The 24328-nt window shown below is 42.5% G+C and overlaps 1 protein-coding gene across 5 annotated transcripts in view; it reads left to right on the top strand.

Annotated features, from left to right (window-relative positions):
- Nucleotides 1–24328, top strand: part of FYN (FYN proto-oncogene, Src family tyrosine kinase) — a 141937-nt gene that overhangs the window by 105435 nt on the left and 12174 nt on the right. For 3 of the 5 annotated variants that reach the window (XM_069851728.1, XM_069851727.1, XM_069851726.1), the window contains 7 exons: nt 317–415; nt 2228–2331; nt 8212–8361; nt 11463–11627; nt 15830–16009; nt 17822–17898; nt 18002–18155. In XM_069851728.1, the coding sequence (XP_069707829.1) occupies nt 317–415; nt 2228–2331; nt 8212–8361; nt 11463–11627; nt 15830–16009; nt 17822–17898; nt 18002–18155 (929 nt within the window). Of the gene's footprint in view, nt 1–316; nt 416–2227; nt 2332–8211; nt 8362–11462; nt 11628–12096; nt 12253–15829; nt 16010–17821; nt 17899–18001; nt 18156–24328 lie in introns of all 5 variants that reach the window. The other 2 variants (XM_069851729.1, XM_069851730.1) reach the window with 2 other exon arrangements.

Raw genomic sequence — 24328 nt, 5'->3', positions numbered from 1 at the left:
GAGACAGTTTTCAATATTCTAGTCCAAATCCAGCCCTCACCAAACCTGATTCCCCTGGGTTGTTATGCCTGTTGATGCCATTAGACTGTTTGAGAGGCTGCATTGCTGATCACCACTGAAATAATAATAGGTGTAAAGGAATACAGACATTATTTGGGCTTAGATGCAAACCACGCTCTCCAAAGCAAATCGGTGATAAAGAGGTGAGTTGCTGTGGATTCTTAAACCATGCAGCTGCAGGTGTTGTTAGCAAAGTCAAATCATTGTCATTATTGCTGTGTCTCACTCTCATTTCTCCTCACCTCTGTTTCTGCAGGGAAGGAGACTGGTGGGAGGCCCGGTCCTTGACAACAGGAGAAACTGGTTACATTCCCAGTAATTATGTGGCTCCAGTCGATTCCATCCAAGCAGAGGAGTATGTTTGCTTTTCATTGTAAAGACCCATTGGTGCTGTATTTGACGGAGGTTTGAGGAGTTGGTTTTAATTGATTGCAACAATTTTTCAAACTACTTATATTATTTTTCAATATAGGATTGGGGATGATGTGATTGAGAACAGCCCTGGAAAGAAGGACTTAGGGATGCTGGTTGATGAGAAGGTCAATATAAGCTGGCAATGCACACTTGCAGCCCAGAAGGCCAACCATATCCTGGGCTCTATCAAAGAAGCGTGGCCAGCAGGTTGAGGGAGGTGATTCTGACCCTCTGTTCCTCTCTTGTGAGACCTCATCTGTCCAGTTCTGGAATCCTCAACATAAGAAGGATATGGAGCTGTTGGAACGGGTCCAGAGGAGGGCTACAAAGATGATTAGAGGGCTGGAGCACCTCCCATATGACAACAGGCTGAGAGAGTTGGGCTTGTTCAGCCTGGAGAAGAGAAGGCTCAGAGGAGACCTTATAGTAACCTTCCAGTATCTGAACGGGGCCTACAGGAAAGCTGGGGAGGGACTGTTTACAAACACATGAAGTGAGAGGGCGAGGGGCAGTGAGTATGAACTGGAGAGGGGCAGATGTAGACTAGACGTAAGGAGGAATTTCTTCACAATGAGAGTGGTGAGGCACTGGCACAGGTTGCCCAGGGAAGCTGTGGCTGCCCCATCCCTGGAGGTGTTCAAGGCCAGGTTGGATGGGGCCTTGGGCAGCCTGATCTAGTGGGAGATGTCCCTGCCCATGGCAGGAGGGCTGGAACTGGAACGGGCTTTACAGTCCCTTCCAACTCAAATTATTGTATGATTCTATTTCAGTTCTTAGCTGCACTGATAAATAATGATTAAATAAGGTGATTAGTAACAAAAAGGAGCACAAGCTCAGTGCTTTTTCATTGTGAAAACAAAGGAAAAAAAGGAAAACAAAGGAAGAAAACCTAAAGGAACATAGGTCTGCTACCTTTACTGAAGCTTCAACAAAGGTGCCCTTGCTTTTCCTGAACCAGCTTGTAAAAGTATTCGGAGTCTGTGCAGACTGTTTATTAAAGAGGCCCCATTGTATCAACAAACACCTACCAAAAGTTAGGACGCCTACAACACATGGAGCAGGAAGCATAGTGAGGACACAGCTCCATGAAAAATGGAGTGCTGGGTACATCCATATTATTTCCATTATAAAAGATATGCTGGAGGAGCTGCTATAGCTGAGCAGGTACTACTGGGTCTGGGCTTCAGGTTGGACTCGGTTAATTGCAAAACCAGAAAAAGAAATTGCTACATGAAGGAAAAAGCCACAGAAACGCTGAAAGTCTTCTGCAGCCACAGTAAAGTGTTTGCATCTGGTCCTTCTACAAAGTTTTTATAGCGGTGCTGCAACAAAAATACTGAATGCTAATACATCACTAAGCAAGTCAAATATGCAGTTTAGAGTAACATCTGTAAAAATACCATTCTTCGGCAGCAACACGTTTTTCTGCCCTTTTCCTTGTGTATTCCTTCCCCCTGCCAAGCCTGGCTCTCTGTCAAAGTCTGGCGTTTGTCGTAAGACACCAAACAAGCATTCTCAGCATCTGCTGATTATAGGCTTTAACGCAAAGTGCTACTGCACAACACATACCAGCCTCCACTACACAGTTTGTCCCATTAGCTTCCCACCACCAGGAAAGAGACACAGTATGATAAAACTGGTTGAACATACTTGAGTATCCACAGTTTCTGCAAATAATCATCCGTTTCTGAGCTTTGTGGCCCTACCTAGTAATTCTATGTAACATTCTTCCCATTTCTGATGTTTCCCTAAGGTGGTACTTCGGCAAACTGGGCCGAAAAGATGCCGAGAGACAGCTGTTGTCGTTTGGAAACCCCAGAGGTACCTTCCTGATCCGGGAAAGTGAAACCACCAAAGGTAGGCTTGGCCAAAGCTATTCTGACTACAAATGAGGAGGTATATGAGAAAACTTGTGCTAAGTCTGTGAAGCACTGTTTTCAGTGGTATGAAGGTCAACCTAAGTCCGGACTTCTGTAAAGCCTTTGACACAGTCACCCACAACATCCTTTTCTCTAGATTGGATAGAGATGGATTTTATGGGTGGACGGTTCAGTGGATAAGAAACTGGTTGGATGGTTGCATTCAGAGAGTAATGATGAATGGCTCTAAGTCCAGATGGAGATCTGTGACAAGTGGTGTCCCTCAGGGGTCTGTACAAGGACCAGTGCTGTTTAATATCTTCATCAATGATATAGACAGTGAGATCGAGTGCACCCTCAGCAAGTTTGCAGATGACACCAAGCTGAGTTGGTGTAGTTACCACACCAGAAGGATGGGATGTCATCCAGAGGGACCTGGACAGGCTGGATAAGTGGGCCTGTTGAACTTCATTGCTTATGAACTTTATGTTCAACTTTATTGTTTATTGTAGAGACCTTACTGGTCTCTACAACTGCCTGAAAGGAGGTTGTAGAGAGGAGGGAGCTGGCCTCTTCTCCCAAGTGACACGGGACAGGACAAGGGGGAATGGCTTCAAGCTGTGCCAGGGGAGGTTCAGACTGGATATCAGGAAAAAAGTTTTCCACGGAAAGGGTCATTGGGCACTGGAACAGGCTGCCCAGGGAGATGGTTGAGTCACCATCCCTGGAGGTGTTTAAAAAGCGGGTAGATGAGATGCTTAGGGACATGGTTTAGTGGTTGATAGGAATGCTTGGACTCAATGATCCAAGAGGTCTTTTCCAACCTGGTGATTCTATGATTCGTGAGGCTCTTCTTCAGAGCTCTGCTCTGCTGCCACCCTTAGCACATAGCGTGTTTCTCTCACCACATGTGTTGAGGCTACTGCTGTTGTAATGGAACTGGGTGGAGAGTGGCCCCTCAGCACAGCGGCCGCAGGGCTCCAAGGAGCAGATGTGCCCGTGGCTCTCGGGAACAACGCGCTGTCTCACTGGGAGAACTGGCACCAGAGCCCCCCAGCAGAGTGCCGCCGCCCCAGAGCCGGAGCGCTGCGCCCCTCCTCCCCTGGCATGGGCTGGTGGGGACTCAGAATAGTTTGGGTTGGAAGGGACCTTAAAGCACATCCAGTTCCTATCCCCCTGCTATGGGCAGGGACACCTTCCACTAGATCAGGCTGCCCAAGGCCCTATCCGACCTGGCCTTGAACAACTCCCGGGATGGGGCAGCCACAGCTTCCCTGGGCAACCTGTGCCAGTGCCTCACCACCCTCATTGTGAAGAAATTCCTCCTTATGTCTAGTCTAAATCTGCCCCTGTCCAGTTTGTACCTATTGCTGCTAGTCCTATCACCATACGCCTTTGTGAACAGTCCCTCCCCGCCCTGCTAGAGTTCTCTTGCCTAGGAGATGTCAGATAAGGTTTTGGGGAGGGGGAAGGAAGAGATACTGGTTTGTACTTTGGCAAGATCAGAGGATTTTTCAGCCTTTCGCCTTTGAAATCCTGGTTCCCCGAGGAATTGAGCAAGGGCACTTGGTTCATCCAGGGGGATTTCTCACTTCTCCCCTGGCTTGGCACGGATTTCTTCCAGCCCGTTGTGTCCAAGGGCTCCAGGCAGGTCCACTCCTTGTAGCCCCACAGCTGCTGTTCTTAGGGGCCACTCTCCACCCAACTCTGTTGCAATAGTAATAGCGTCCACAGGCGTGGTGAGAGAGACAATGCGATGTGCTGCGGGTGACAGCAGAGCAGAGCATCCTGCCTGTGCATGGCTTGCACTGCAGATGCCATGGGGTGAGCACGGTGTGGCTTGCACTTGGGTTGTTCTCTGCTTTGAAAACTCACTCTTAAGACCTGGGATGTCCAGACATCGGGGGGTGGGGAGTAGGTATAGCAGTTTTCTATTCGTAGATTAAGAGTGAAAAGACCTCAAAATATTTATAATGAACATATTAATAAAGTATTCAACTCTATCCATTCTATTGAAGGATGCGTTCTCCTCCTTCCCTCTAAAAATACTGGAGGAGTTCCAGTTTTCTTGATGAGTGCTGTCTTTGCTTTACATTTTGTTCATGAGTCCTGTCAACATCTTCTTCAAAGCTTCACATGTATGAAAAGATCTCTTTAACTCATATAACTGTTCAGGAGGAAACCTGCAACTAAGTGAAAACAAACCTGCCTATTTCTCAATTAATCAGCAGTCCAAAACAATAGCTGTGGGAAGCATAAGTCGCTAGAATTAATTCCATGTAAGTTCTGAAGTCTAATGATGGTTCATGTAATTAAAGTACTGACTTGCCAGTGCTTTGATCAGAGTACACTCTGTTAGCTGGAGTTAGCTTGCAAGTGACTAGAATCATGGCTGGTAAAGGGGCTTAAAGAAGAGAAGCACCATTTCCTTCTCCTCTCTACCTGACCTATCGTCAGATGCTGTATTCTGTCATCTAAAATTGTAAGTTTTGTATTTTTTACTCCTGCAATCGCTGGGTTCTTCCTTTGCTACCCATAGTTCTGAAGAGTGTTTCTGATGCAAAACCAGAATAGACATGCTGTTGTTTCAGGCAGCTCATTTCCCAGCTTGTCACCCCACAGCTTCACCAGACCTTATGCAGCAGTGAGGCATTCTCACCAGGAGCCAAACAGGCACTAACTTGCTTTTTTCTGCAAATAGCCTCCACCTGTTTATTTTCACAAACTCTTGTGATGTGTGCGAGGAGCAGGACTTCATTACACTCTGTGCTGAGTTTAAAAACTCACTCATAGAGGCATCAATGGATCCTAAAAACAAACACAACACTTTTCCTCCAAAATATATTATCAGTTTAGTCTGGTTTTACCATTTTTTGTACAGTGATAGGGGATATGTTTTGCAGGGCTGTTTACTTAGCTAAGTCAGGCACGTTTGCTAGAGTTTCTTGACTCAAAAGCATTGGGGAAATGGAGTAATCCATCATGGTTGTTCTTATTGCAGCTAGCTTAATTTCTCTGCATTTGAACTTAAGGCTTTCTACATCTCCAGGCTAAGTATGCATCAAAGCCATTAGAAAAAACAAACATGCATGTTTTTTGTCAAAAATGCCTATTTCCCTCCTCATCCTTGTGATGTTTCAGTGTGTTGTTAGAAGAAAACAGAGGGAGCATGTTGCTCATTAGAGAGAAAAAAGTCAGCTGGGAAGACTCAAATGGTTCATTCTCCCATAAGTCTTCTCAAAATGCTTTACTCCAGCTAGTCATCTCGGGCTTGAGGCAGGAATTGTTTCATGACCTAGAATCATCCCTTCTGCTTTAAATAATAACAATAATAAAATAATCAGGTTCATGTTAAAAGTATAGTTGTGGATGACTTCAGCATGAATTTAACCTCCCTTGACCATAGTTGCCATCCCTTCTTACTTCCAAAATAAATCATATGGAGCTGGCTTTTCTTTTTTTCTCATTGCCTGACTACCTAGGTACTTCATCAACTCATGTCTGTGTAATCCTTCACCTGGTTTCAATCTCCACCCTCCAAGGCTGTCTGGTTTTAGGTTTGTTTTCCAAAAAATTCATTAGTATGATATATTGTAGTGTCATATTTCTATCCAAATTTTTATTAAGTATATCTCTTATATTTGAATTTATTGTTGGTTAGTAATGGATAGTATAAATAACCAACAGCCTAAATAAATGAATAATGAAATCCATCTTGGCTGTTGTTTTTGTCCAGATTTGAACTAAAGCTCCAGTCCTGCAACTTGATCTGGGGTCAGTGGGGGTCCAAAGAGGGCCACCCACGCGGCTCTGATTGCAGACCTGGAGCCACGGATTGTTTACATTTTCCTAAAGAATTTAAAATAGTGACTAGATAGGCAGGGAGCGTGTCTAAAGAAAATACAGCTGCTGCCAGTGGATCAAAACTCACAAATGTGGAGGTGAAGAATAGTGCCTGGAAAATTTTGAAAGTAAGCTGAGAGTGTACAACCCAGAGTGGTGCTACAAAGCATGCACAAGATGTGCTTGCAAATCCCCAAAAGGCTTTGAACTCCTATTACTCAGTGGGAGAACCTCCACAGAAAAATATCCTAAACAGTATTTGTCCACAGTTTAGAAATAAAAACCCTGTCACTCCTCTCAGGGTGTCTCCCATTCACACAAACCAGAATCATCTGTGTAAGTGCTGGCTCTTTTCCTCCTATTTAGAGGACAAACCACAGGGAATTTTAGGAGTCCTTGGAGTCAGGGTGGAGATGTTCTGCTCACTGCATTGAACAGAACAGTCCAGCAGTGACCCACCCGCCAGCATGACCTGTTGCAGGTTAACATGGTCCAGGAAACTTCTTCCTGGGGAGAGATCTAGAAAAGACATCTTGAACCGGGAATCTCAACCACCCAATAGTGGGGGGTTTTTTGAACCGTTTCACTTAGCTGGGCTTGGTTCTGGAGGATCTGCCAGGTGTGTTGAAAAGTACCCTAACTTTGGATAAGTTGCAGTCAGTGCTGGCTGCTATCAGACCTGTAGGAAATCACCTTTCATGTTGTCCGAAATTGTGTGCTGGTGTTTTTCCTTTCCTGCCCTTAGCTGACATGGTTACCATTGAAAGCAGCTCACGCTCCAGGAGAACCCTCCTGAGATCTTTGCAGCTGCCAGTTACCTCCAGTATTTTTCATTTTAAGATCTAAACTACCTTCCGGTAAAGACAATATTCCTCTGAGCTGTGAGTGAAGACTCATCTTCTTCACTGCCTTTGAAATGGCCATGCTTTTGCTTTTTGCTGCATTGTGCTTTTGTGCTATAAAATGTGGCTTTGCTTTTGACATTGTAGAGAAGCAATATGTAGACGTCACTGTATGTAGAAAAGAACTGTACTTCAAGTTAAGACACCTGAATGTGCAGGTCCCCATGTAGGTGGCCAAGCTCCCTTTACAGTCATCAGGAAGCTGGGGTTCAGTTCAGCTGCCTGTGACTGCAGACGCCTAGTGCTCAAACCTGCTTTTTGCCATCAATATCTACAGTGCCATAACACTCATGGAAACTAGGCTGGGATTCAGTTGGGATTCTTATGTGTTGGCATCTAAATCAAACCCATATTCCACCTGCAAGCAGCCACCACTACACATAAAACTAAATCCAGCCCTTCAGCTGAGGTTCCTTTGTCTGGCTATGAGCATCCAGAACCTTTTGAAATGCCTGCAGTGCATCCGTGTGGATCAGACAAATATGACAGTCTGTGACAAAAGTGCCAGGCAGAAAGTCCTTGGGCATCTCACATGGCCCAAACCTGTGTGTTTGGGCACCTGAACCCCACCAGCGAGCTCTAAAGATCCAGCACGGATTTGGAAAGTGAAACATGCAGTTCTCGCAGATCTCCCAGTATGCAGTCTTGGTGCAAAAGACGTCTGTGACATACAAAGTGTGATAATTTGGTTGTTTAATGTTTATAAAGAAGTCCAGGATCCATCTGGGTAACAACACTGCACATATATAAAGCCATTATCTCCAGTGCTTCCTGTGAAAATCTTGATATTTACCACCCAGTGGCATTTACCTCAAGTATACTATTTGCAGTGTAACCTGACACTTAGAAGAGGAAAAATCAATTTAACAACCTGAAGCAGTAAATGTTAAAATGTGAGTTTTCAGTTACACAGAAGTCCTGATTTCTTTCTGGAAAGATTTGAAAGGGACATAGTGTGAACATCATAACATTTCTTTGATACTTGTTACTTAGATTCATTTGTTCTTTCTTACGGAACAGTAAGCATGTTTTAGAAGCAATTTCTCTTTCACTTTATAACAACTGGCCAGCAAACTAGGATCTTTGTGTCTAAAAACTTCTGACATTTTTTATTTCTCTTTTACTTGGAACAGGTGCCTATTCCCTGTCTATTCGAGACTGGGATGATATGAAAGGAGATCACGTCAAGCATTATAAGATTCGTAAACTTGACAATGGTGGATATTACATTACAACTCGGGCACAATTTGAAACTCTTCAGCAGCTGGTTCAGCATTATTCAGGTATTTTTTCAGATAATACATGACACACTGAAGTATTCTAAAACAAAAGTGTTTGCTGCTGAGCTGATGTATGCATAAGACACCCTAAAGAGTCATTTGAACTGTCTCTTGCTTGTTATAATGCATTGTCCATTATTCCTTTCCCATTACAGTTATAAATGGCTTTGAGTGCTGTTCACAGTGTATAGTGGCAGAGCTTTTAAAAGCTGGCACTCTGCTGAGGAAAAGGTTTTGTCTGCTCTCCCTCTTCTAAGCAAACAGAATTACTGAATTTGACTGGCACATCTCAAATCATTAATTCCCTGTGCATAAGGAAGTGCTAATATAATATTTTGCAGCACAGTATTGCTAATAAAGCAAATAGGGAATTGCATCATGGAATTCACTCGCCTTAAGCAATGACCAGAAGGTTTGCATGTATTACCTGACCAGTTTTCCCACTAGATTTGGGTTCAATCTGCAAAGTATTAACATTTAAATTTTAATCAGTCTAATTTTAAAAATAAATATGTCAAGGTGGGTGTTTATTTATGCACACTGTTTATGTCCACTCACCAAGCTATTTTTTTTTAAATTCCTATGATTAAAATGTGGCATGCACTATTCAACCCAGAAGGCCGTCCTGCTGTCATTGGCAATTGGTGTACAACAGCTACAACTTTAAAGCAGCCCCCCAAACCTCTGCATAGGACAACCAGTTCTTACATAGAAGGGTGCCATGCATCTGAACATGGTCATTTTTTAAGCAGAAATTTGTATTTTGAATGGTTTTGCTTCCCCCCGCCCCCCTTTAGCTTTTCATATTAACAGATGATCCCAAATGCTTGCTGCTCAAAATCTTTTCATAATTTTCACTTGGGAAAAGAACTTCTCTGTGGGGTGTTTTTTCTGTATTCTTTGTATTCTGTCTGCTATATTCTTATGCTATTCATACTAGACATCTGGCTGTTTTCTCCACCCAGTTTCTGATGGGTGTATGTTGCTTAGGAGAAGCTCTAGTTGTTTCTGGTGACTCCACATTAAACTAGTCTAAGTAATACATAAAACGTCACAACTAAGGAAGATAATTCTCAACTGTACTATTCCAACCTTTTGTATCCTTCAGTCAAATTATTTGGGTTGTGTATTTTCCATGCACAAATGCAGAAACAGGCAGAACTGAAAGCAGCCATTTCTGTGCAACACAGAGGAATAACCAGGGGTATCCTGGTAGGGCAGCTCAAGAGGACATCGTACAGATCCACACCCCAGAGGTTTCAGCTGTGATCCTCAGACCCAAGTAAACACAAGGGTGTCTCTAACTGCCTGGTCCACACTCCAGATTGAGGGCACTAGATTAGCACAATACCTTGTGAGTGCCTAGATTTACTTCTAAGAGATCAAAGACGCCCAAATGACTCTGTAAAGATCAGCATGGTTCCTCCAGAGCCACTACTGAGACTGTAGGTCACTGCTTATGTAGCAGGACCACTCTTCAGCCTTCATCCCATAGCTGTCCAGACTGAAGGATCCCTCCTGTCCAGGCAGCTAAAAACCAGGCTACACAGGTAGACAGTGTGCTGTTTGGTCTCATGTAAGCAGTCCTGGGACAGGATTTGGAAGTACAAAGTGTACCTTTGTGCAAATACAGCACAGGTATCCCTGCAATGTGTTCCCTTTGCACTGCCAAGTACACTTACTACTCAGACTTTCCTCTTATCCCGGCCCCTTCTTACCTGGATGATAAAATAAACTGCAGCATCTGCGGTTCCGCGGCTGAAATTTATGAATGAAAAATATTGAGATCCCCAAGGTGTCCTAATATCAGACTGAAGTCCAATAACAGCACATCTGAAGTTGAAGCACCATTCACCCAAATCAAGCACAAGCTCTTCTGCGTGCAGTCTAGGCTTAACTGGAGCACCAGCACACCAAGATTTTTTTTTTCAATTTAAGAAAACATGAAGCTCTTAAAAAAATTCAGAGAGCTTTCCAGATACTATCTGTATTTCAAGTAGTCCCTCTCCTAATGATCCCATTGGAATTATCTTGAAATAAGACTTGCCAGCTGGTCAGATCATTTTCCCTGTTTTATGGTCTTTGTTGTCTTGCTGCAGGTGACACAAGGTCCATGTTAGGGTGTCTTTAGGGACTTCCCTACCATCCCACAATATTTGTGCTGAGGAGAATCTTGGTGCTGCAAGGAGTTTTTGGTGCATACACGCCTCGTAATGCTGAAATAAACTGTTCATCTGCTTGAAAAGAAATCTTGCACAGGAGAATAAAGATTGTGTTTGGGTGTGAAATACAATTACAGTTCCCACTTTGTTCTGCTCTGCTGCAGCTGTTTTAAAATAGAAGTTACTGTGCAGGCTTTATATTGCAGTCTGCTTTATGCAGCATAGTAAATGACACAACAACATATCTGTGTACATATATGTATTTAGGTTTAGTCCTGCCAAAATATCTTGTGATTTTTGTCACAGCTCAATTTTCTGTGAAGCTTTACAAGAGACAAATATGAGTCTGCCTCAAACTATGTAGGACAGACTGACTGCATACACTAATAAAGGCTTGCACTATAAAGAATGGCAGAAAAATCTTTTACAGGACACCTAGAAAAACACCTTTTCACAGCATAGAATATAGAAAATACCTTTTTCCAAGATACCAGGAGAAAAATTTGCATAGTCTATCAAATTTTCATTGCTGTGATTTTCAGAAGTGAGTCTTGCCTGTGTTTCTTTTAGTCAGTTCAGAAACAATCTGGTTTGTGATTCACAGATGAATTTTCAAAAGTTATACTGTAGTTTACTATACCAGTTCCTCGTGAAGTTATCTTAACACAGCATTGTGAGAAAAGGGAAATCCAGAGTCCACAAGAGCAACCATCAGCAGTCACCTTCCATTTCAGGCTGTGAAAGCAAAGACTACAATGTTTCCTGTTCTATCTCAAATGAATATGTTTCACTGTTCAATTTCTAATCTTCCAGGATGCTTTGTGGTATGCAACTAACAGCTGTTGTGAGTAGCATTGTTTTTATGCTTACTGTTTTTGTTTCATGTCACACTTTTTTTTCTTTCCTCTTCTTTGCTGTTGGCTTCACTTCTGGCTCCATCAGAGAGAGCTGCAGGTCTTTGCTGCCGCTTAGTAGTCCCCTGTCATAAAGGAATGCCAAGGCTTACTGATCTGTCTGTCAAAACCAAAGATGTCTGGGAAATTCCACGAGAATCCCTACAGTTGATCAAGAGACTGGGAAATGGGCAGTTTGGGGAAGTATGGATGGGTATGGAGCAAAATAATTATTCTAAAATAGCTCTCTATGTGGGGATTACAAGATGGAAGGTGAAAATGTAGGACACTGACCCACAAGGAAAAATGGGCAAAGCTCAAACAATTTGGAAAAATACCTTTGGAAACAAGGTTTTAACTTTGAAATTATTTAATCTTCAACTTCCACTCTTAATTGACAGCAGAAGAAAAATGAAAATCAGTGTTTCCTTGGAAGGTTTCAATTTTGGCAAATTACTACCATCTTAATAATAAATGGAGGCTCACATAGTAATATATTAATTATACCAAGGAGCCTTTTTCTGCAAGCTTACAAAAAAGCTCTTACCTTCAGCATACAAAAATCAGTGTTTGCAGATGCACTTTTATGCAGCACTGAGAGGCGAGTCACCTTCCATCTTTCTCAATGCATGCATCATTTTGGATTATAAGTGTGTTTTTTTTATTAATTTCCTCTCCTATAGAGAAAGCTGATGGTTTGTGTTTTAACTTAACTGTGATTGCTACGAATAATATCCCACAAACTGTTGGATTGGCTAAAGATGCATGGGAAGTTGCACGTGATTCATTATTTCTGGAACAGAAGCTTGGTCAGGGGTGTTTCGCTGAAGTGTGGCGTGGTAAGGCAGAGAATATATTTTGCTTTGGATGGATCTTTTAAGGCCCTCTTGGCAGAAATAAACATTTCAAGTAGAGATTTTAAAGCTAAAAGACCAGAATGGTATGAAATGTTAGTGTACATCACCTTAAACAGTCAGACCTAAATAAAGTAACCCACAGGGAAAATTTCATTTGCACACACTGGTATGAGAGGTTAGGACATTAAACTTCATTAATTGCATTGGATTTGGGGGGAGTAACTACACAATTGCTAGGTATTAAAATAGGAATAATGCTAAACTTGTAAGGCAGAATGGCTAACCAGAAATTAATCTGGTAAGTAGACATTTTTATCCCTCATGCGTCCTAGTATTGATGAGGTCAGACCCTGAAAATGCTTCCATCCACTCTCCCAGTATAAAAATAAAGGCAAGTATCAGCAAGCTGATATTGTCAAGCTAGCTTTCCCATGCATCCACTTCTTTAAGTCTGTTCTGAAATTTGTTTCTGCAGCAGAACCCCATAACTCAATATAGAGACCAGGGACAATAGAGACGAGACTTTCCCAGCCCAGCTGAACCCCGATTTTGAATGTCAGAAATACTGACATTTTCCAAATCCACTGACACTGTTTTCTGTACCCTTGCCAGCTTTATTTACTGCTCCCCTCTCTATGGACCTCATTCTTTTCATGACTGTAAAACAATAGCAATTTAAAGTATACATAAATATGAGCATAGTCATAGCATTGAAACACAATATAGTAGCCATTTAATGAAAGATGGGCTAAATTTTATGCTAAATTACATTCTGTGTAGCCTCTCTAAAATGACCAATTCAAATAAAAAAATTGCTATACTTGGTTTCTTTACATCAGAATAATTTGGTGGAGCAATGTGGCTGCTCTTTTTGTTGCAGTGACAAAGAAGTATGTACAACCAAAATAATCAGAGGACTCTCCTGAGTTCTTGCAGCTGTTTTCCATTGCAAGACTATAGCAAGGAGCATGGCATCTAGCCTGTGAAATTTATAGAATTTATAAAATATAAATGTATAGAAATCTATAGAATTTCATAGAAAATTTGACCTGTTGCAAAGAAAACTACCTGTGTTTCATATTAGCATCCCCAGATAAATGCGGTTTCACCTTCTTGTTCTCTGTCTTGAATGCATGCAAGAGTTTTGAGTTGATGTTAATATTTAGTGGTTAACTTTATGTGTAATAGATCTTAAACTCTTACAATAAGCTAAAGTAGCAAATGCACTTTAAAAAAAAAATCAGTTATGAGAAATAAAATGCCAAGTATCGGTACCAAGTATCTGTCAGAAATGCTTAAGTTTCTTAAAGTGATGTATAGTAAAAGTATGTTAACAGCCTTGAAGCATTACCAAATCGTAATAGATTAACACAGTAAAAATTAATATAAAATGTGTTAAGTAGTAACTAACTGCATGTGGGAGGAATTCACAGGGAGGTCTCTGCTGCTTTTCTGTTAGAGAGAAGAATACTAAAGCACAACAAGAAATTTAACAATTTAAACAGACATCTGGGCTGAGAGGATAAGTTAACCTTTTTGTTTGATCTTTTTTTAACTGGACAAAGTCATAGAAGTATTTTTAACCTGCTGAAAACATGTAACGATATTAGAGCAAGTCCTGGGATTTTCATTAAGGCAATGCAAACAGATAATACACAGTTAATCCTGTTAAAACACCAGGTGAAATACTAGTTTATTAACAGCAGTGACAGAGACCCTAGTGCTATGACTCTGGGGTTTCATTCCTGGTTCATATAATTCATGGAACCTCTGCAAAGTGGCTGTCACCAATGGCACTCTGTGGTCCGGAGCCTCAGTGGCTCCAGATAAAACATGATATTTTTTAATCATCAAAATATCAGGAGGCAAAATCACATCCTCCCCAGCTGATACAGGACTGCTGCTAAAGCAAAGTCCTGCTTCAGCTCTGATTTGAAGGACTAAGTGAAACTAAGACCTCAAGAGCACTCCTCAACCCTACTAGTGTAGCAACAGTAGTAACTCAAGACATTACTCCACCACTGGTAAAGATGACAGCACTGGGGACTGAGCTGGCAGAAGAAAATCAAGTAAAAAACAGACTTGCACTGCGCGCTTCTGGCTAATATGTGCCTCAAGCTCCCTTCAGACAGTGTTGTGTATCACTGTGGGGATTGCCCTGCAAAATGAGGGATGACACAGGCAGTGGCTACCTCCCCTGTCCTCAGCTAAGTGAGATGGCAGCTGGAGCCTGACCACTTGCACAAAATTCAGCTCATTTTATACTCTGGCAGGTTGCAAAAGCTCATGATGAAGTTATTTTGGCTTAACCAGATCCCGTGCAACAGCTGAGCCCCGGTAACTGTTAATATGCTTTTAACAAAGACAAACCATGTTACCTATTTTGATTACATCTTAATTTACTAGATTTGATCTAGAGTCCTCATGTACTTTGCAGGCCGTCTGCTATCCTCATGCTTCAGTGCAGAGGAGCAATTTTTACCCTGTGTGTTTCATTCGTGAAGTCATTTAGCATTGTTCTGCCTTATCACACAGTAGCTCCCTATCAGTAGATCAGAGGTCCCATTCAAAGTTATGTCAGTCCTGGCTCTGGGCCAGGGTTCTGGCAAGTCTGGACAAGGGACAACTGGAAGGCACTAAGAAAGTGATATTTCTGCCTATTATCATTTTCCTTCCTTTCCCTTCACCACTACCCTGTCCCACAAAAAAAAAAAACAACTATTATCTTATGTAGGCGTTTTGTTTTTAATTTCCAGTCTTCCTTCTCCCCCTTGCAACCATCTGAGTGAAGCCCCACCTTTTGTGGGACCCCCTGAGTCAGCCTTCCCCAGCTCACTCCAGGCCCTTGTCTAGGCTCTCAGGTGTTAGAGAAAGCTTGAGTAACGATGCCTGAAAAATTATGCTACTTGTTCTCTTCAGTGCTGACCACAAGTAAAAAACAAAGTGAAGTGGACAGGAACCACCTCATTTTCCATCAGCAGCTGCTGGGCTTCTGGGGATGAGGAGAGGAAGGAAAAAGACGCATTTTGGTTTGGAAACCCACCTGTGTTTTTAAAACAAAATAAATTCAAAATTTGTTTCTTGGGAATTTCTCTTAGAATATTTTTTTCCTTTGTCTCAGAACAAAAACAAAATATTAAAATGTCTTGCAAATGGAAAGTTCTGGGTTTAACCCGTTTTGTTATCCAAATCTGTGACTGAAGCTGCGGTGTTGTCTGTAGCAATTACTTGTTAGCAAGGGAATATATGAAGATTGTTTTCAGCAGTCCCATGTTTCTTACTCAGAGAAGGTTTCTGGGGACATCAGTGGAAACATTGTCTGAGTAGGACAACAGCGATTGTGCCTCAGTTCCAAAGGGATTATTACTTTTCAGTATAATAGAAAAAGACTATAATATGAGGGAGGCGTGGGAGGAATATAATAACAAGGCAACATGGGAAACCACACTTTAAAAAAAAATATTTTATTGTGTCCATGCTAGTTTATTCCTTGGTTACATTTAGCATGAAGGAGAAAAAGGAACAGATGTTTAATCTAAGTAAGAATCTGTGCTTGTAGGTACGTGGAATGGAAATACTAAAGTTGCTATCAAGACCCTGAAGCCTGGCACTATGTCTCCAGAATCCTTCTTGGAGGAAGCCCAAATCATGAAGAAGCTAAAACATGACAAACTGGTCCAACTTTATGCTGTGGTATCTGAAGAACCTATCTACATTGTCACGGAGTACATGAGCAAAGGTGAAACCAGAGCTGCTGCCCTTAATAACGATATGTTTTGTTTGTTAATGTACCTTGGAGATACAGAGGGAGCTACAGTGCGATACATGAACTGTGTTAGGATGGAGAGAGGGAATAGGAAGCTAAATTCATCATTGGCTTCAGAATCATGAGTTCAGTTCTGAATTGTGCCCATAATCTGAAATCCACTAGATGTACAAAGGAAATTAGCACTAGGTGAAATGAGAAGGTGGTGTTTCCAGTTGCATCATCATCTGAACTTCCCTGACAAGTGGAGATCTGCGTTTTCTAGATCTGAATGATATTACATGCCGTTTCCCAAGTTCCTAGCTTTTCCTGGCACCAAGGAATTCATATGCCATCTTCTTTCAGTATTTGTCAGCCTAAAATTTCTGCTTTTTCTTTCAGCAATCCTGAGTTCAGTTGCATGCAGCGTGCTCCCAGATGACAGTTTAATTTTTAGTCTACCACACTTATTTTTTTAATACATCATTGGCACATATGATTTTTTCCTCTTTCTCCTCCTCTTTCCCCTTCTCCCTTATTTTTTTCTTTAAGCTACTTAACTGGTAAAGATATAGTAAATTGAGAAGAGGAAAACTTTTCACTCCGTCAGATCTCCAGCAGGGGTGCTGAGAGCAGGGTGAAAAATCTGCTTGTTTTGGAAAAGCAAATGAACCAAATAGGAAACATAAGTTCTCACATGGAAGTTTCATTGTACATTGGAGGATACACTCTGAAATTTTAAGTGCATTTTTTCAGTCTGTTTGGAGTTGACTTTTATTTTCCTGGCAGGTGCCTGCCCACCTCCCTGCTCAGAGGCATCCAAGCCCTGACTAACTCACACTTTAATCATATGTCTCTGTGACAAGCATGTGCTTTTTCCCCTTTAAAAAAAAAGACTCCTCAAAATCCTTCTGAAGTACGTGGTTTATTTTGGCTTACTTTACTAGTTTTTACTGTAACATTTTACATCTTTGGATCTGAGCTTGAGGCTGATCATTTATCAAGGGAGAAACGCCTATTCATCTGTCTTTTCCCCTTATTTGCTAAAATAATTCACTGACCTTATTTAAAGGAGACTGCCACACTTCTCTGTTTGTATACAAGACTGGGAAGAGAGCTATAGCATCCCAGGGTGGTGTCAAAAGCACCTTGCTTTCCCCTGCACAGGGGATCTGTGTCCTTATTGCTTTTGCAAAAATCACTTTCATTTAATCTCTGCTTTCTTTTGTCTACTTTTGCATATTGGTCTTCTGAAACTAGTAGTTGGTACTACATTTAGTTATGGGTTACCTAGAGAAGGAGCACTACTAATGTCTAAGTAAAATTAGCCTTTGTTAGTGCTAGCCCCTTTGGGCTTACCAGGCTCCGGGCTGACCTTTCTTTTGGACGATGTTGGGCTGAGGTTTGACTTTTTCCATAGTTTCTGTGGCTCAAAACCAAGCTGATGTTTTGCAGCTAGCTGAAGCCTTTAGAAAGCTGCAGGTATGTAGTTTCAAAGAGCACTGGAAAAGTTAAGAAATATCAGCTTTCTCAGTAATGGTGAGGAAAATTAAAACCAATGTGGTTTCTTTTCCCAGCAGCTCTCTTTAGACTAGTGACATATTCTTCTGGAAGTCAACCTTAAAAAAGAGTGAAATAAGTATAATAAGATCATTCTAAGACATTGGGTTGGCTTTTTTTTTTAAACCATCCCTTGGACTTGAAACACTGCTGTCTTCAATATACCACGTACTGCTGCATCTCCATCCTGATGAATAGACATTGTCTCTCTAACATCTCTTTTCTGTGTCAACTTTGCATTTGCAGGGAGTTTGCTAGATTTCTTAAAAGATGGAGAAGGAAGAGCTTTGAAGTTGCCGAATTTGGTGGACATGGCAGCCCAGGTCTGTCTTCAGACTATTTAGCACTTAGGTTTACATGTTTTACTGCACAAGTATGTCGGAGCTCATCTTAAAATGCACCGATTCTGTTTCATGCTTCTCGCAGGTGGCTGCAGGAATGGCATACATCGAGCGAATGAATTACATACACAGAGATCTGCGGTCTGCAAACATTCTGGTGGGGAACGGCCTAATATGCAAGATTGCCGACTTTGGATTGGCAAGACTGATTGAAGACAATGAATATACGGCCAGACAAGGTGGGTACAGTGGCAGGCATAGCCCTGTGTCATTCTTGTGACAAGGGAAAAGTGGAATGTGACTTTAAAAAGCTCAGTTTCATATGCTTTGGTATTGCTTTCAGTAAATTATTAACTTCTAGCACAGAACTTCACTGCTAAATGTCCTAAAAAGAACATCTTATTTAGTTGTCTTCTCTTTAAAAACTGACCAAAGTGAGACAAAGGTGAGGAATGAGAGCACAGGTAGGTGAAGTGACAGTAAAGACAAGATCCTCATGGTGCCATAACAAAGAAGATACTTTACTTACCAGCCTTGAAACCCTGAAAGGAGTAATCCTGAAAAGCTGTTTCTTTTGTAGTGTGCTTTCTAGTATTTACTAACCACTATCAGCATCGCTGTGCTATTCTTATTGTATTCCATACAGGGCAAAGAAATGTGTCTCTGTGCAATGGAGCTGTGTTTCTGAGCACTATGTTTTCTTTGGGAACTTAAAAAGTTACTTTAATAAGAAGGCTGCTTTCCAGTGCCACACGGAGTGCTGGGCGCAGCAGACCACTGATAACATTATAAAAATGTATCAAAGAGTATTGTAGCTTTTTCAAAAAAGCATATGTGTGTGTGTGTATGTGTATTTTCAGACTGAGGCATGACACAGGCTCTTTTGTAGTTAGTCCTTCTTTACAAGTCATGCTTACTTGTCAGATGTTGGTCCAAGTCTGCAGAGCTACAGTTTTGTTCCCTTTCTGTTGGCAGCATATTGGTAGCGCTTGCTCAACATGTGTCAGTAAATACCACTCCACGCATTTCAGTGCCAAAACCAAGGACTGCCCCGTTAAACCCTGTTCCATGTCGTCAGAAAGGAAAGGTCAATTAAGTACTTCATAACCTGCATTTACCCCTTCCTGCTTTGAGTTTTTTCTCTTAACCAGAAGTCCGTGGTTCAGCATGGATTTTGTCATTAATTCTTAGGAAATAGCTAACCTCTTCCTGTGACTTTCAAATGTTGACAGAAGAAGCCAGAGAGTTTCCAGCATGCCTTGTCTTGGCCTGGGAGCAGCAGCTCTCATGCCATTCACACCCCTCTGAGTTGCTGTCAGCAGTACCTAGTCACAGGCATGTGTCCATTCAAAAACCTGCCTGCTTCATATTTGAACAGTAAGGCCTGATTGCTGGGACTTGGGGGGGTCTGGGGTGAGGGGCTTGAAGATCCCATGGTAGGTACTAGTGCAGAGAATTAACCATTATTAATTTCAACCTCAGGGTGGGACTTGCTTCTTGCTAGAAAAAATAACCTTATGTCACTTCCTGTGGACTAACAAGCACGTCTGTGGGCCCTGCTAGACAGAAATCTGCATGCTTGCCCTTCTCCTCTGTAAAACAAGAGTTTTCCTCGAACAAGGCAGCCAGACCCAGTCTGCAAAATGGCTTTGAAACAATGTCCTATATTATCTCTGTTACATCTCATTTACTGCCATCTCTTTTGTTCCCTTTGGAAACCACACGATGTATAGTTTGGCATTACTAATTATTTGGTTTGATAGACAAGTATGTGACCTACTTCTGGTGATCTCAGGTGCCTGATCCCCAGGAAATCCTCTAATGACCTGTTTGCTTCCTGGTTTAAATCTGTCAGGATGGTTTTGCCCTCTTCACATGTTACAAAACTGTGAAAACCTGCCTGACTGTTGTTGAGGAGAAGCTTAGATTTTTTTTAAAGACAATAAAAATTATTCAATTTTGGGTGGGGGAACTTAAAGCTAAGAAAAGAAGAATGCTGGGACTGGTAGTGAGAGGGGAGCATAGTTATGGGTATCTCCTGCCCTGCTTCCATGACGGAGACCACTTGAATTGTGGAAAAAGTGGCTGGGAAGGAAGAATTAATTCAGCTTTTAACCTGCATCCGTGATGTTCTGGAGATCTGAATCGTGTTTGCCTGGCTTCATCTCATGCTGCAAGTATGGAGAAGTCATCCGTCCTTTCCATACTTCAGGGCAATGGACAATACTTCTTTCCTCTGACTTCAGGCTGAGGCTTAAGTCCTTCAGAGCTACAGAATTCTTTAAAGGAGAGACTCAAAGAGCTGTAGTCACAGATACCTCATAGAAAGATTTTCCTACTTTCGCTAACGGGTTTTTTTTGACGCTTTTTTAAGTGATAGCTTGTTTTAAGGAGAGGTGCATTTTTGACCAAGCAGGATGCTCTGAATTTACATTTCACAGCAATTAACCTGACTTCCAAGCCAGCTGGGCAGCTAGGGTGAGCCTAGGACCTTTAAATTACTGAAGAAGAAACATGGTTTCTAATGCGCTACTGGAATTTTTCTTCCAAGTGGGATTTGGTCCTTGTTTGTTTAGTTGAAATTCAGTTTGAGCACAGAGACCATAGTATCAGAAGGAAATGGTTGCCTTTGTTGGTTTCCCATGACCTATTACTTCAGGCTCCGAGGGGATGCATCTGGGGACTGTTCTGTTTATCTAGCTGACTACTGCTTCAGTGGGAATTTTGGCACCGGCGGAGAGCCTGGCTAGCAGAGGGGAGGGGACTGAAGAGCTCTCCAGACTGGGAGCTCCTGTGGGAGAAAGGAAATGTTTTGCCTTAAAATATCTGAAGATTAAAGCCTCTAGTCACTCTCTCTTCAGCAAGTCGTCCTTCTCTTGGCTTAAGTGTGTTAGTACAGGACTCATGGTCAGCATGGGGGAGAGGTAGTTTTCTCCATTCTTGCCTGATCTCCTACTCCCTTCCCCCACTGTCGCTTTTGTCTCTGATTAAATATTTTGAAAGGAAACAGATGGGGATGCTTTGAGACCTAGCAAGCTAGAGTGCAGGATTCCTGAACCTGTATGGGTATTACTCAGCCTGGTGGTAACGTTTAACTGACCAGTTTATTTTCTTTTTGGTTTGAACAAAGGGGGACTGACTGCTCCTGATTTATGAGAGGTAAATAAAAAGTGGTTTGTTGTCTGAACTGCCATTTATCAGCAATCGTCAGGAAGGAAAGAGATGGTCGTGCCACTAATGATTTAAAGGGTGTGACTAGCAGCTATACACTGCCATTAAATAATTAAAAAAAAAAAAAACTTGGCTCCTAATGAGCATTTGGCTCCTCTTGCTTTTAGAGGAAGTGAGTAATCAAAGAGGAAAAACATGCCTGTTAAAGTGACGCCCATTTTAAAGGCTACGCTGATGGACTGCACTGCAGCCTCCACCACTGGGGTTTGCTTCTTTTGGCTGTTGCTATTACAACAACTTCCTCCCACCCCAGCATCAGGCATTCAGTCTTGTTTCCTTCCATCAGTGATAATGCTTGTGTCAGTCCTGTAAGGCAAGACTTTAAACTCCTGGTATCCTACAGGACAGGAGAAACTTCCCATCACCTTCTCATCAGAGTTTTGGCCAAGCCCTTGGCATTTTTGTGGAGAGTGCTGAGTTTTCCACAGAGTTGCTGGGGAAGAGTTGTTACTATACTAAGCAGTAGCAGCTGATACAAATTTAAAATTGCCCTAATAAAAAAAAAAGAGCCGAGTTATTTTCCAGGCCATGTTTCTACAGCATATGCTGGCAGCACTTGCAGCAGTGCTGCTCCAAGCACACATGAAACAATAAGGATCTTTCTGATGCCTTCCAGACAAGTCAGAGCTATTTGGAGCTCTAGTACATGTTTGTAAACTCTCAATCATTTTTACCTCCTTAACACTTAAAAATATCTCCTTCCTGCCCTGCTTAATAACAAGTGATACTTCTTATTTTGATTTTCTAGAAATGAGCAGGGATTTTTTTTCTCCCTTTCAGGTTCTTCCCAGTCCTTTTGTAGAGACTTGGCTCCCCACTCACCAGCTAATCATATCTCCCTTGTTCGTGACTGACTGTACTGTGGACTGTAACACCCAGGGCTTTGTTCTTGCTCTTTGCCTGCCATTCCCTAGGTCAGCCATGGAACAGACAGGAGGAAGGACTCTTTCTTCTCAAGACCCAGCCCCCAGGATCCCAGGGGGGGATCACTGATGTGCTCCTACAGAGATGCCATCTGCTCTGTGAGGAGCATGGGCAGGTCAAGAGGAAGGGCAAGGGGAAGAGGAGCATGCAGGCAGAGGGCAAGAGAGGTGTTTAGACCCACAGTTGCGGCCCCTGTCCTCTGCTTCCCAGGGAGTGCTCAACCTGCAGAGCCTGCTTCTGATCGCTGATGTTTTGCCAGGCTTGTAATTTCTTGTCCGTTCTCGCAGCACAAAAAATGCAATTGCGTGGTCCCTCCCACACGGCATTCATCATCTCCTGCCAGGGCTGACTTGTTTCCTGTTACATGCTTGCTTCAGCACTTTGATTTTACCTTTTGTGGCTTTCCCTTTTCAGCCTCAGGAGCAGTTCAGGGCTGCAGTACATTCTCTGGTCACTAGCCCAAGAGTTCCCTGGGTTTTGGGGTCTTAGAGCTTGGTTGCTGCATTGGGTTTGGTTTTAAGGTATGAGAGGTACCAGCTTTGCAGCATATCTGTAAACAGGATCATTATCAAGCTGGCAGTGGCTCTGGGGCATGAATTTCAGAGATTTCTGCATCATCGAGATTTAGATCTGAAAAAACAAAGCTCTGAGGGATTTTTGCTTGCCTCAGAAGAAACCATGCTGAGAGCTGTATGTCAAGGTCATTCAATTATCCCAGCCCCCTCCACTCCTCATCACGCAACCTGCTTATATCCGACAAAGAATTAAAGCAGGGCTATGGACTGAATTTTCCCAAGGAAATCCTCCCGGGAGATAACCTGTATGAACATCTGAGCAGAGCCAGGCAGAGGTCCCAAGAACAGGGCTGAGCTTCACAAAAATCCTCAGAGGTAGGAGGAAGGGCCATCTGCCCTAACAGTAGATTGTACAAGCAGCTTTGGTTTGATGTGATTGCAAGCAGCGCACTGGCTTTCTGCAGGCTGAAATGTTTCAAAAAAAAAGAGAGAGATAAAAGCTGCAGATTAATACACCACTTTGGGGCAAAGACAGGCTATCCTGACCTAGTAAATGCGGTGTGCGGTTGGTTTATATGCATGGAGTTACTGATCTACTAGTTTGTAATAAAACAGGTTCCAGGAAAAAAAAAAAAGATAAATTCCCCCCACTGATGTCAAATATGCCTTCAAAGTAGGAGATAGGCTGCTTTGTCAGCTAGGGTAATTTGGCTTATCAGATTTATTAACATGCTTGTCAGTAATACGCGTTTTATCTGATGATCTGATGCTGTAATTTGTTTGCAGCACAAAGTCAGCTTGTTTAATAAGCTGCTGAGGCCTGGGCAGAGGGAAGGGGTGGGTTTTTTAATCAATGTGTTGGGAAGAGAATAAGCAGAAACTATGTGTTGGTCAAGAGCCATGCACAGCATCTGGCCTGTGCGAACACTTCATCTAGCAGCAGCAACTGGGAGGCTTTGGAGCAGTGCTGAAGACACTTGGGGATATTTGTGCTTTCACAGAAGTGCACTGCCTGTGCCTCCGGTGCCAGGCATTTGATGGGAGGCAGTGCCGTGGAGGGGGTCCCTGTTAGACACCCACTCACACAAGTTGTGTGTGATCTCTTTGCATTGCAGCAGTGCATGCATTGTATCTGCAGCTGTGCCGGTGGCCAGTCTCATACATTCTCACTGGTCTCTGCTCTCCTCTTACTGATGGCTCTGCCACACTGAGTTGCAGGCTCTCTTGGACCGTCTATCCACAACATGTATCGAAGTGCCAGAAAACCATGGGGCAGGGCTTTGCTAGCAGCCTCTTTGCCAACCTTGCCTTTCCCTCCTTGCCATCTCTCACTTCAGGAAATACAGCACAAAATGCAGAACATTATTTTATGTAATGAGTAGCTGTCCTGTCATTGGCAAATCCACAGCACAGACCATTTGTCTTCTCTGGCACCGCTTATTGCAGCCCAAAGGGGTTTGTACTGCTCTAGCTCTCAGGAATAGGGGTGTGCTGGAATTGTCCTCTTTCTCACCTACTTACCTTGCTTCTCATCTTCCCAGGGTCCCTCAACACACCATATACTTAACTCCCACTGCCACACTAGCAACAGATAAGGAAGGCAAAAATGCCAGGGGAGTTAGCCACAAAGGAATCTGAAGACATATCTTTCCTCCAAAGATGAATTGTAGGTGGTTGCTACCTTTGAATCTGAGTATGAAGCACAAGGGAATTAGACCAGGATTGGCTCAGCTTCTCAGGAA

Source organism: Phaenicophaeus curvirostris, chromosome 2 (genome assembly GCF_032191515.1).
Source record: "Phaenicophaeus curvirostris isolate KB17595 chromosome 2, BPBGC_Pcur_1.0, whole genome shotgun sequence".
NCBI classification, from domain to species: domain Eukaryota; kingdom Metazoa; phylum Chordata; class Aves; order Cuculiformes; family Cuculidae; genus Phaenicophaeus; species Phaenicophaeus curvirostris.
This window is presented reverse-complemented; position numbering and strand designations above follow the sequence as displayed.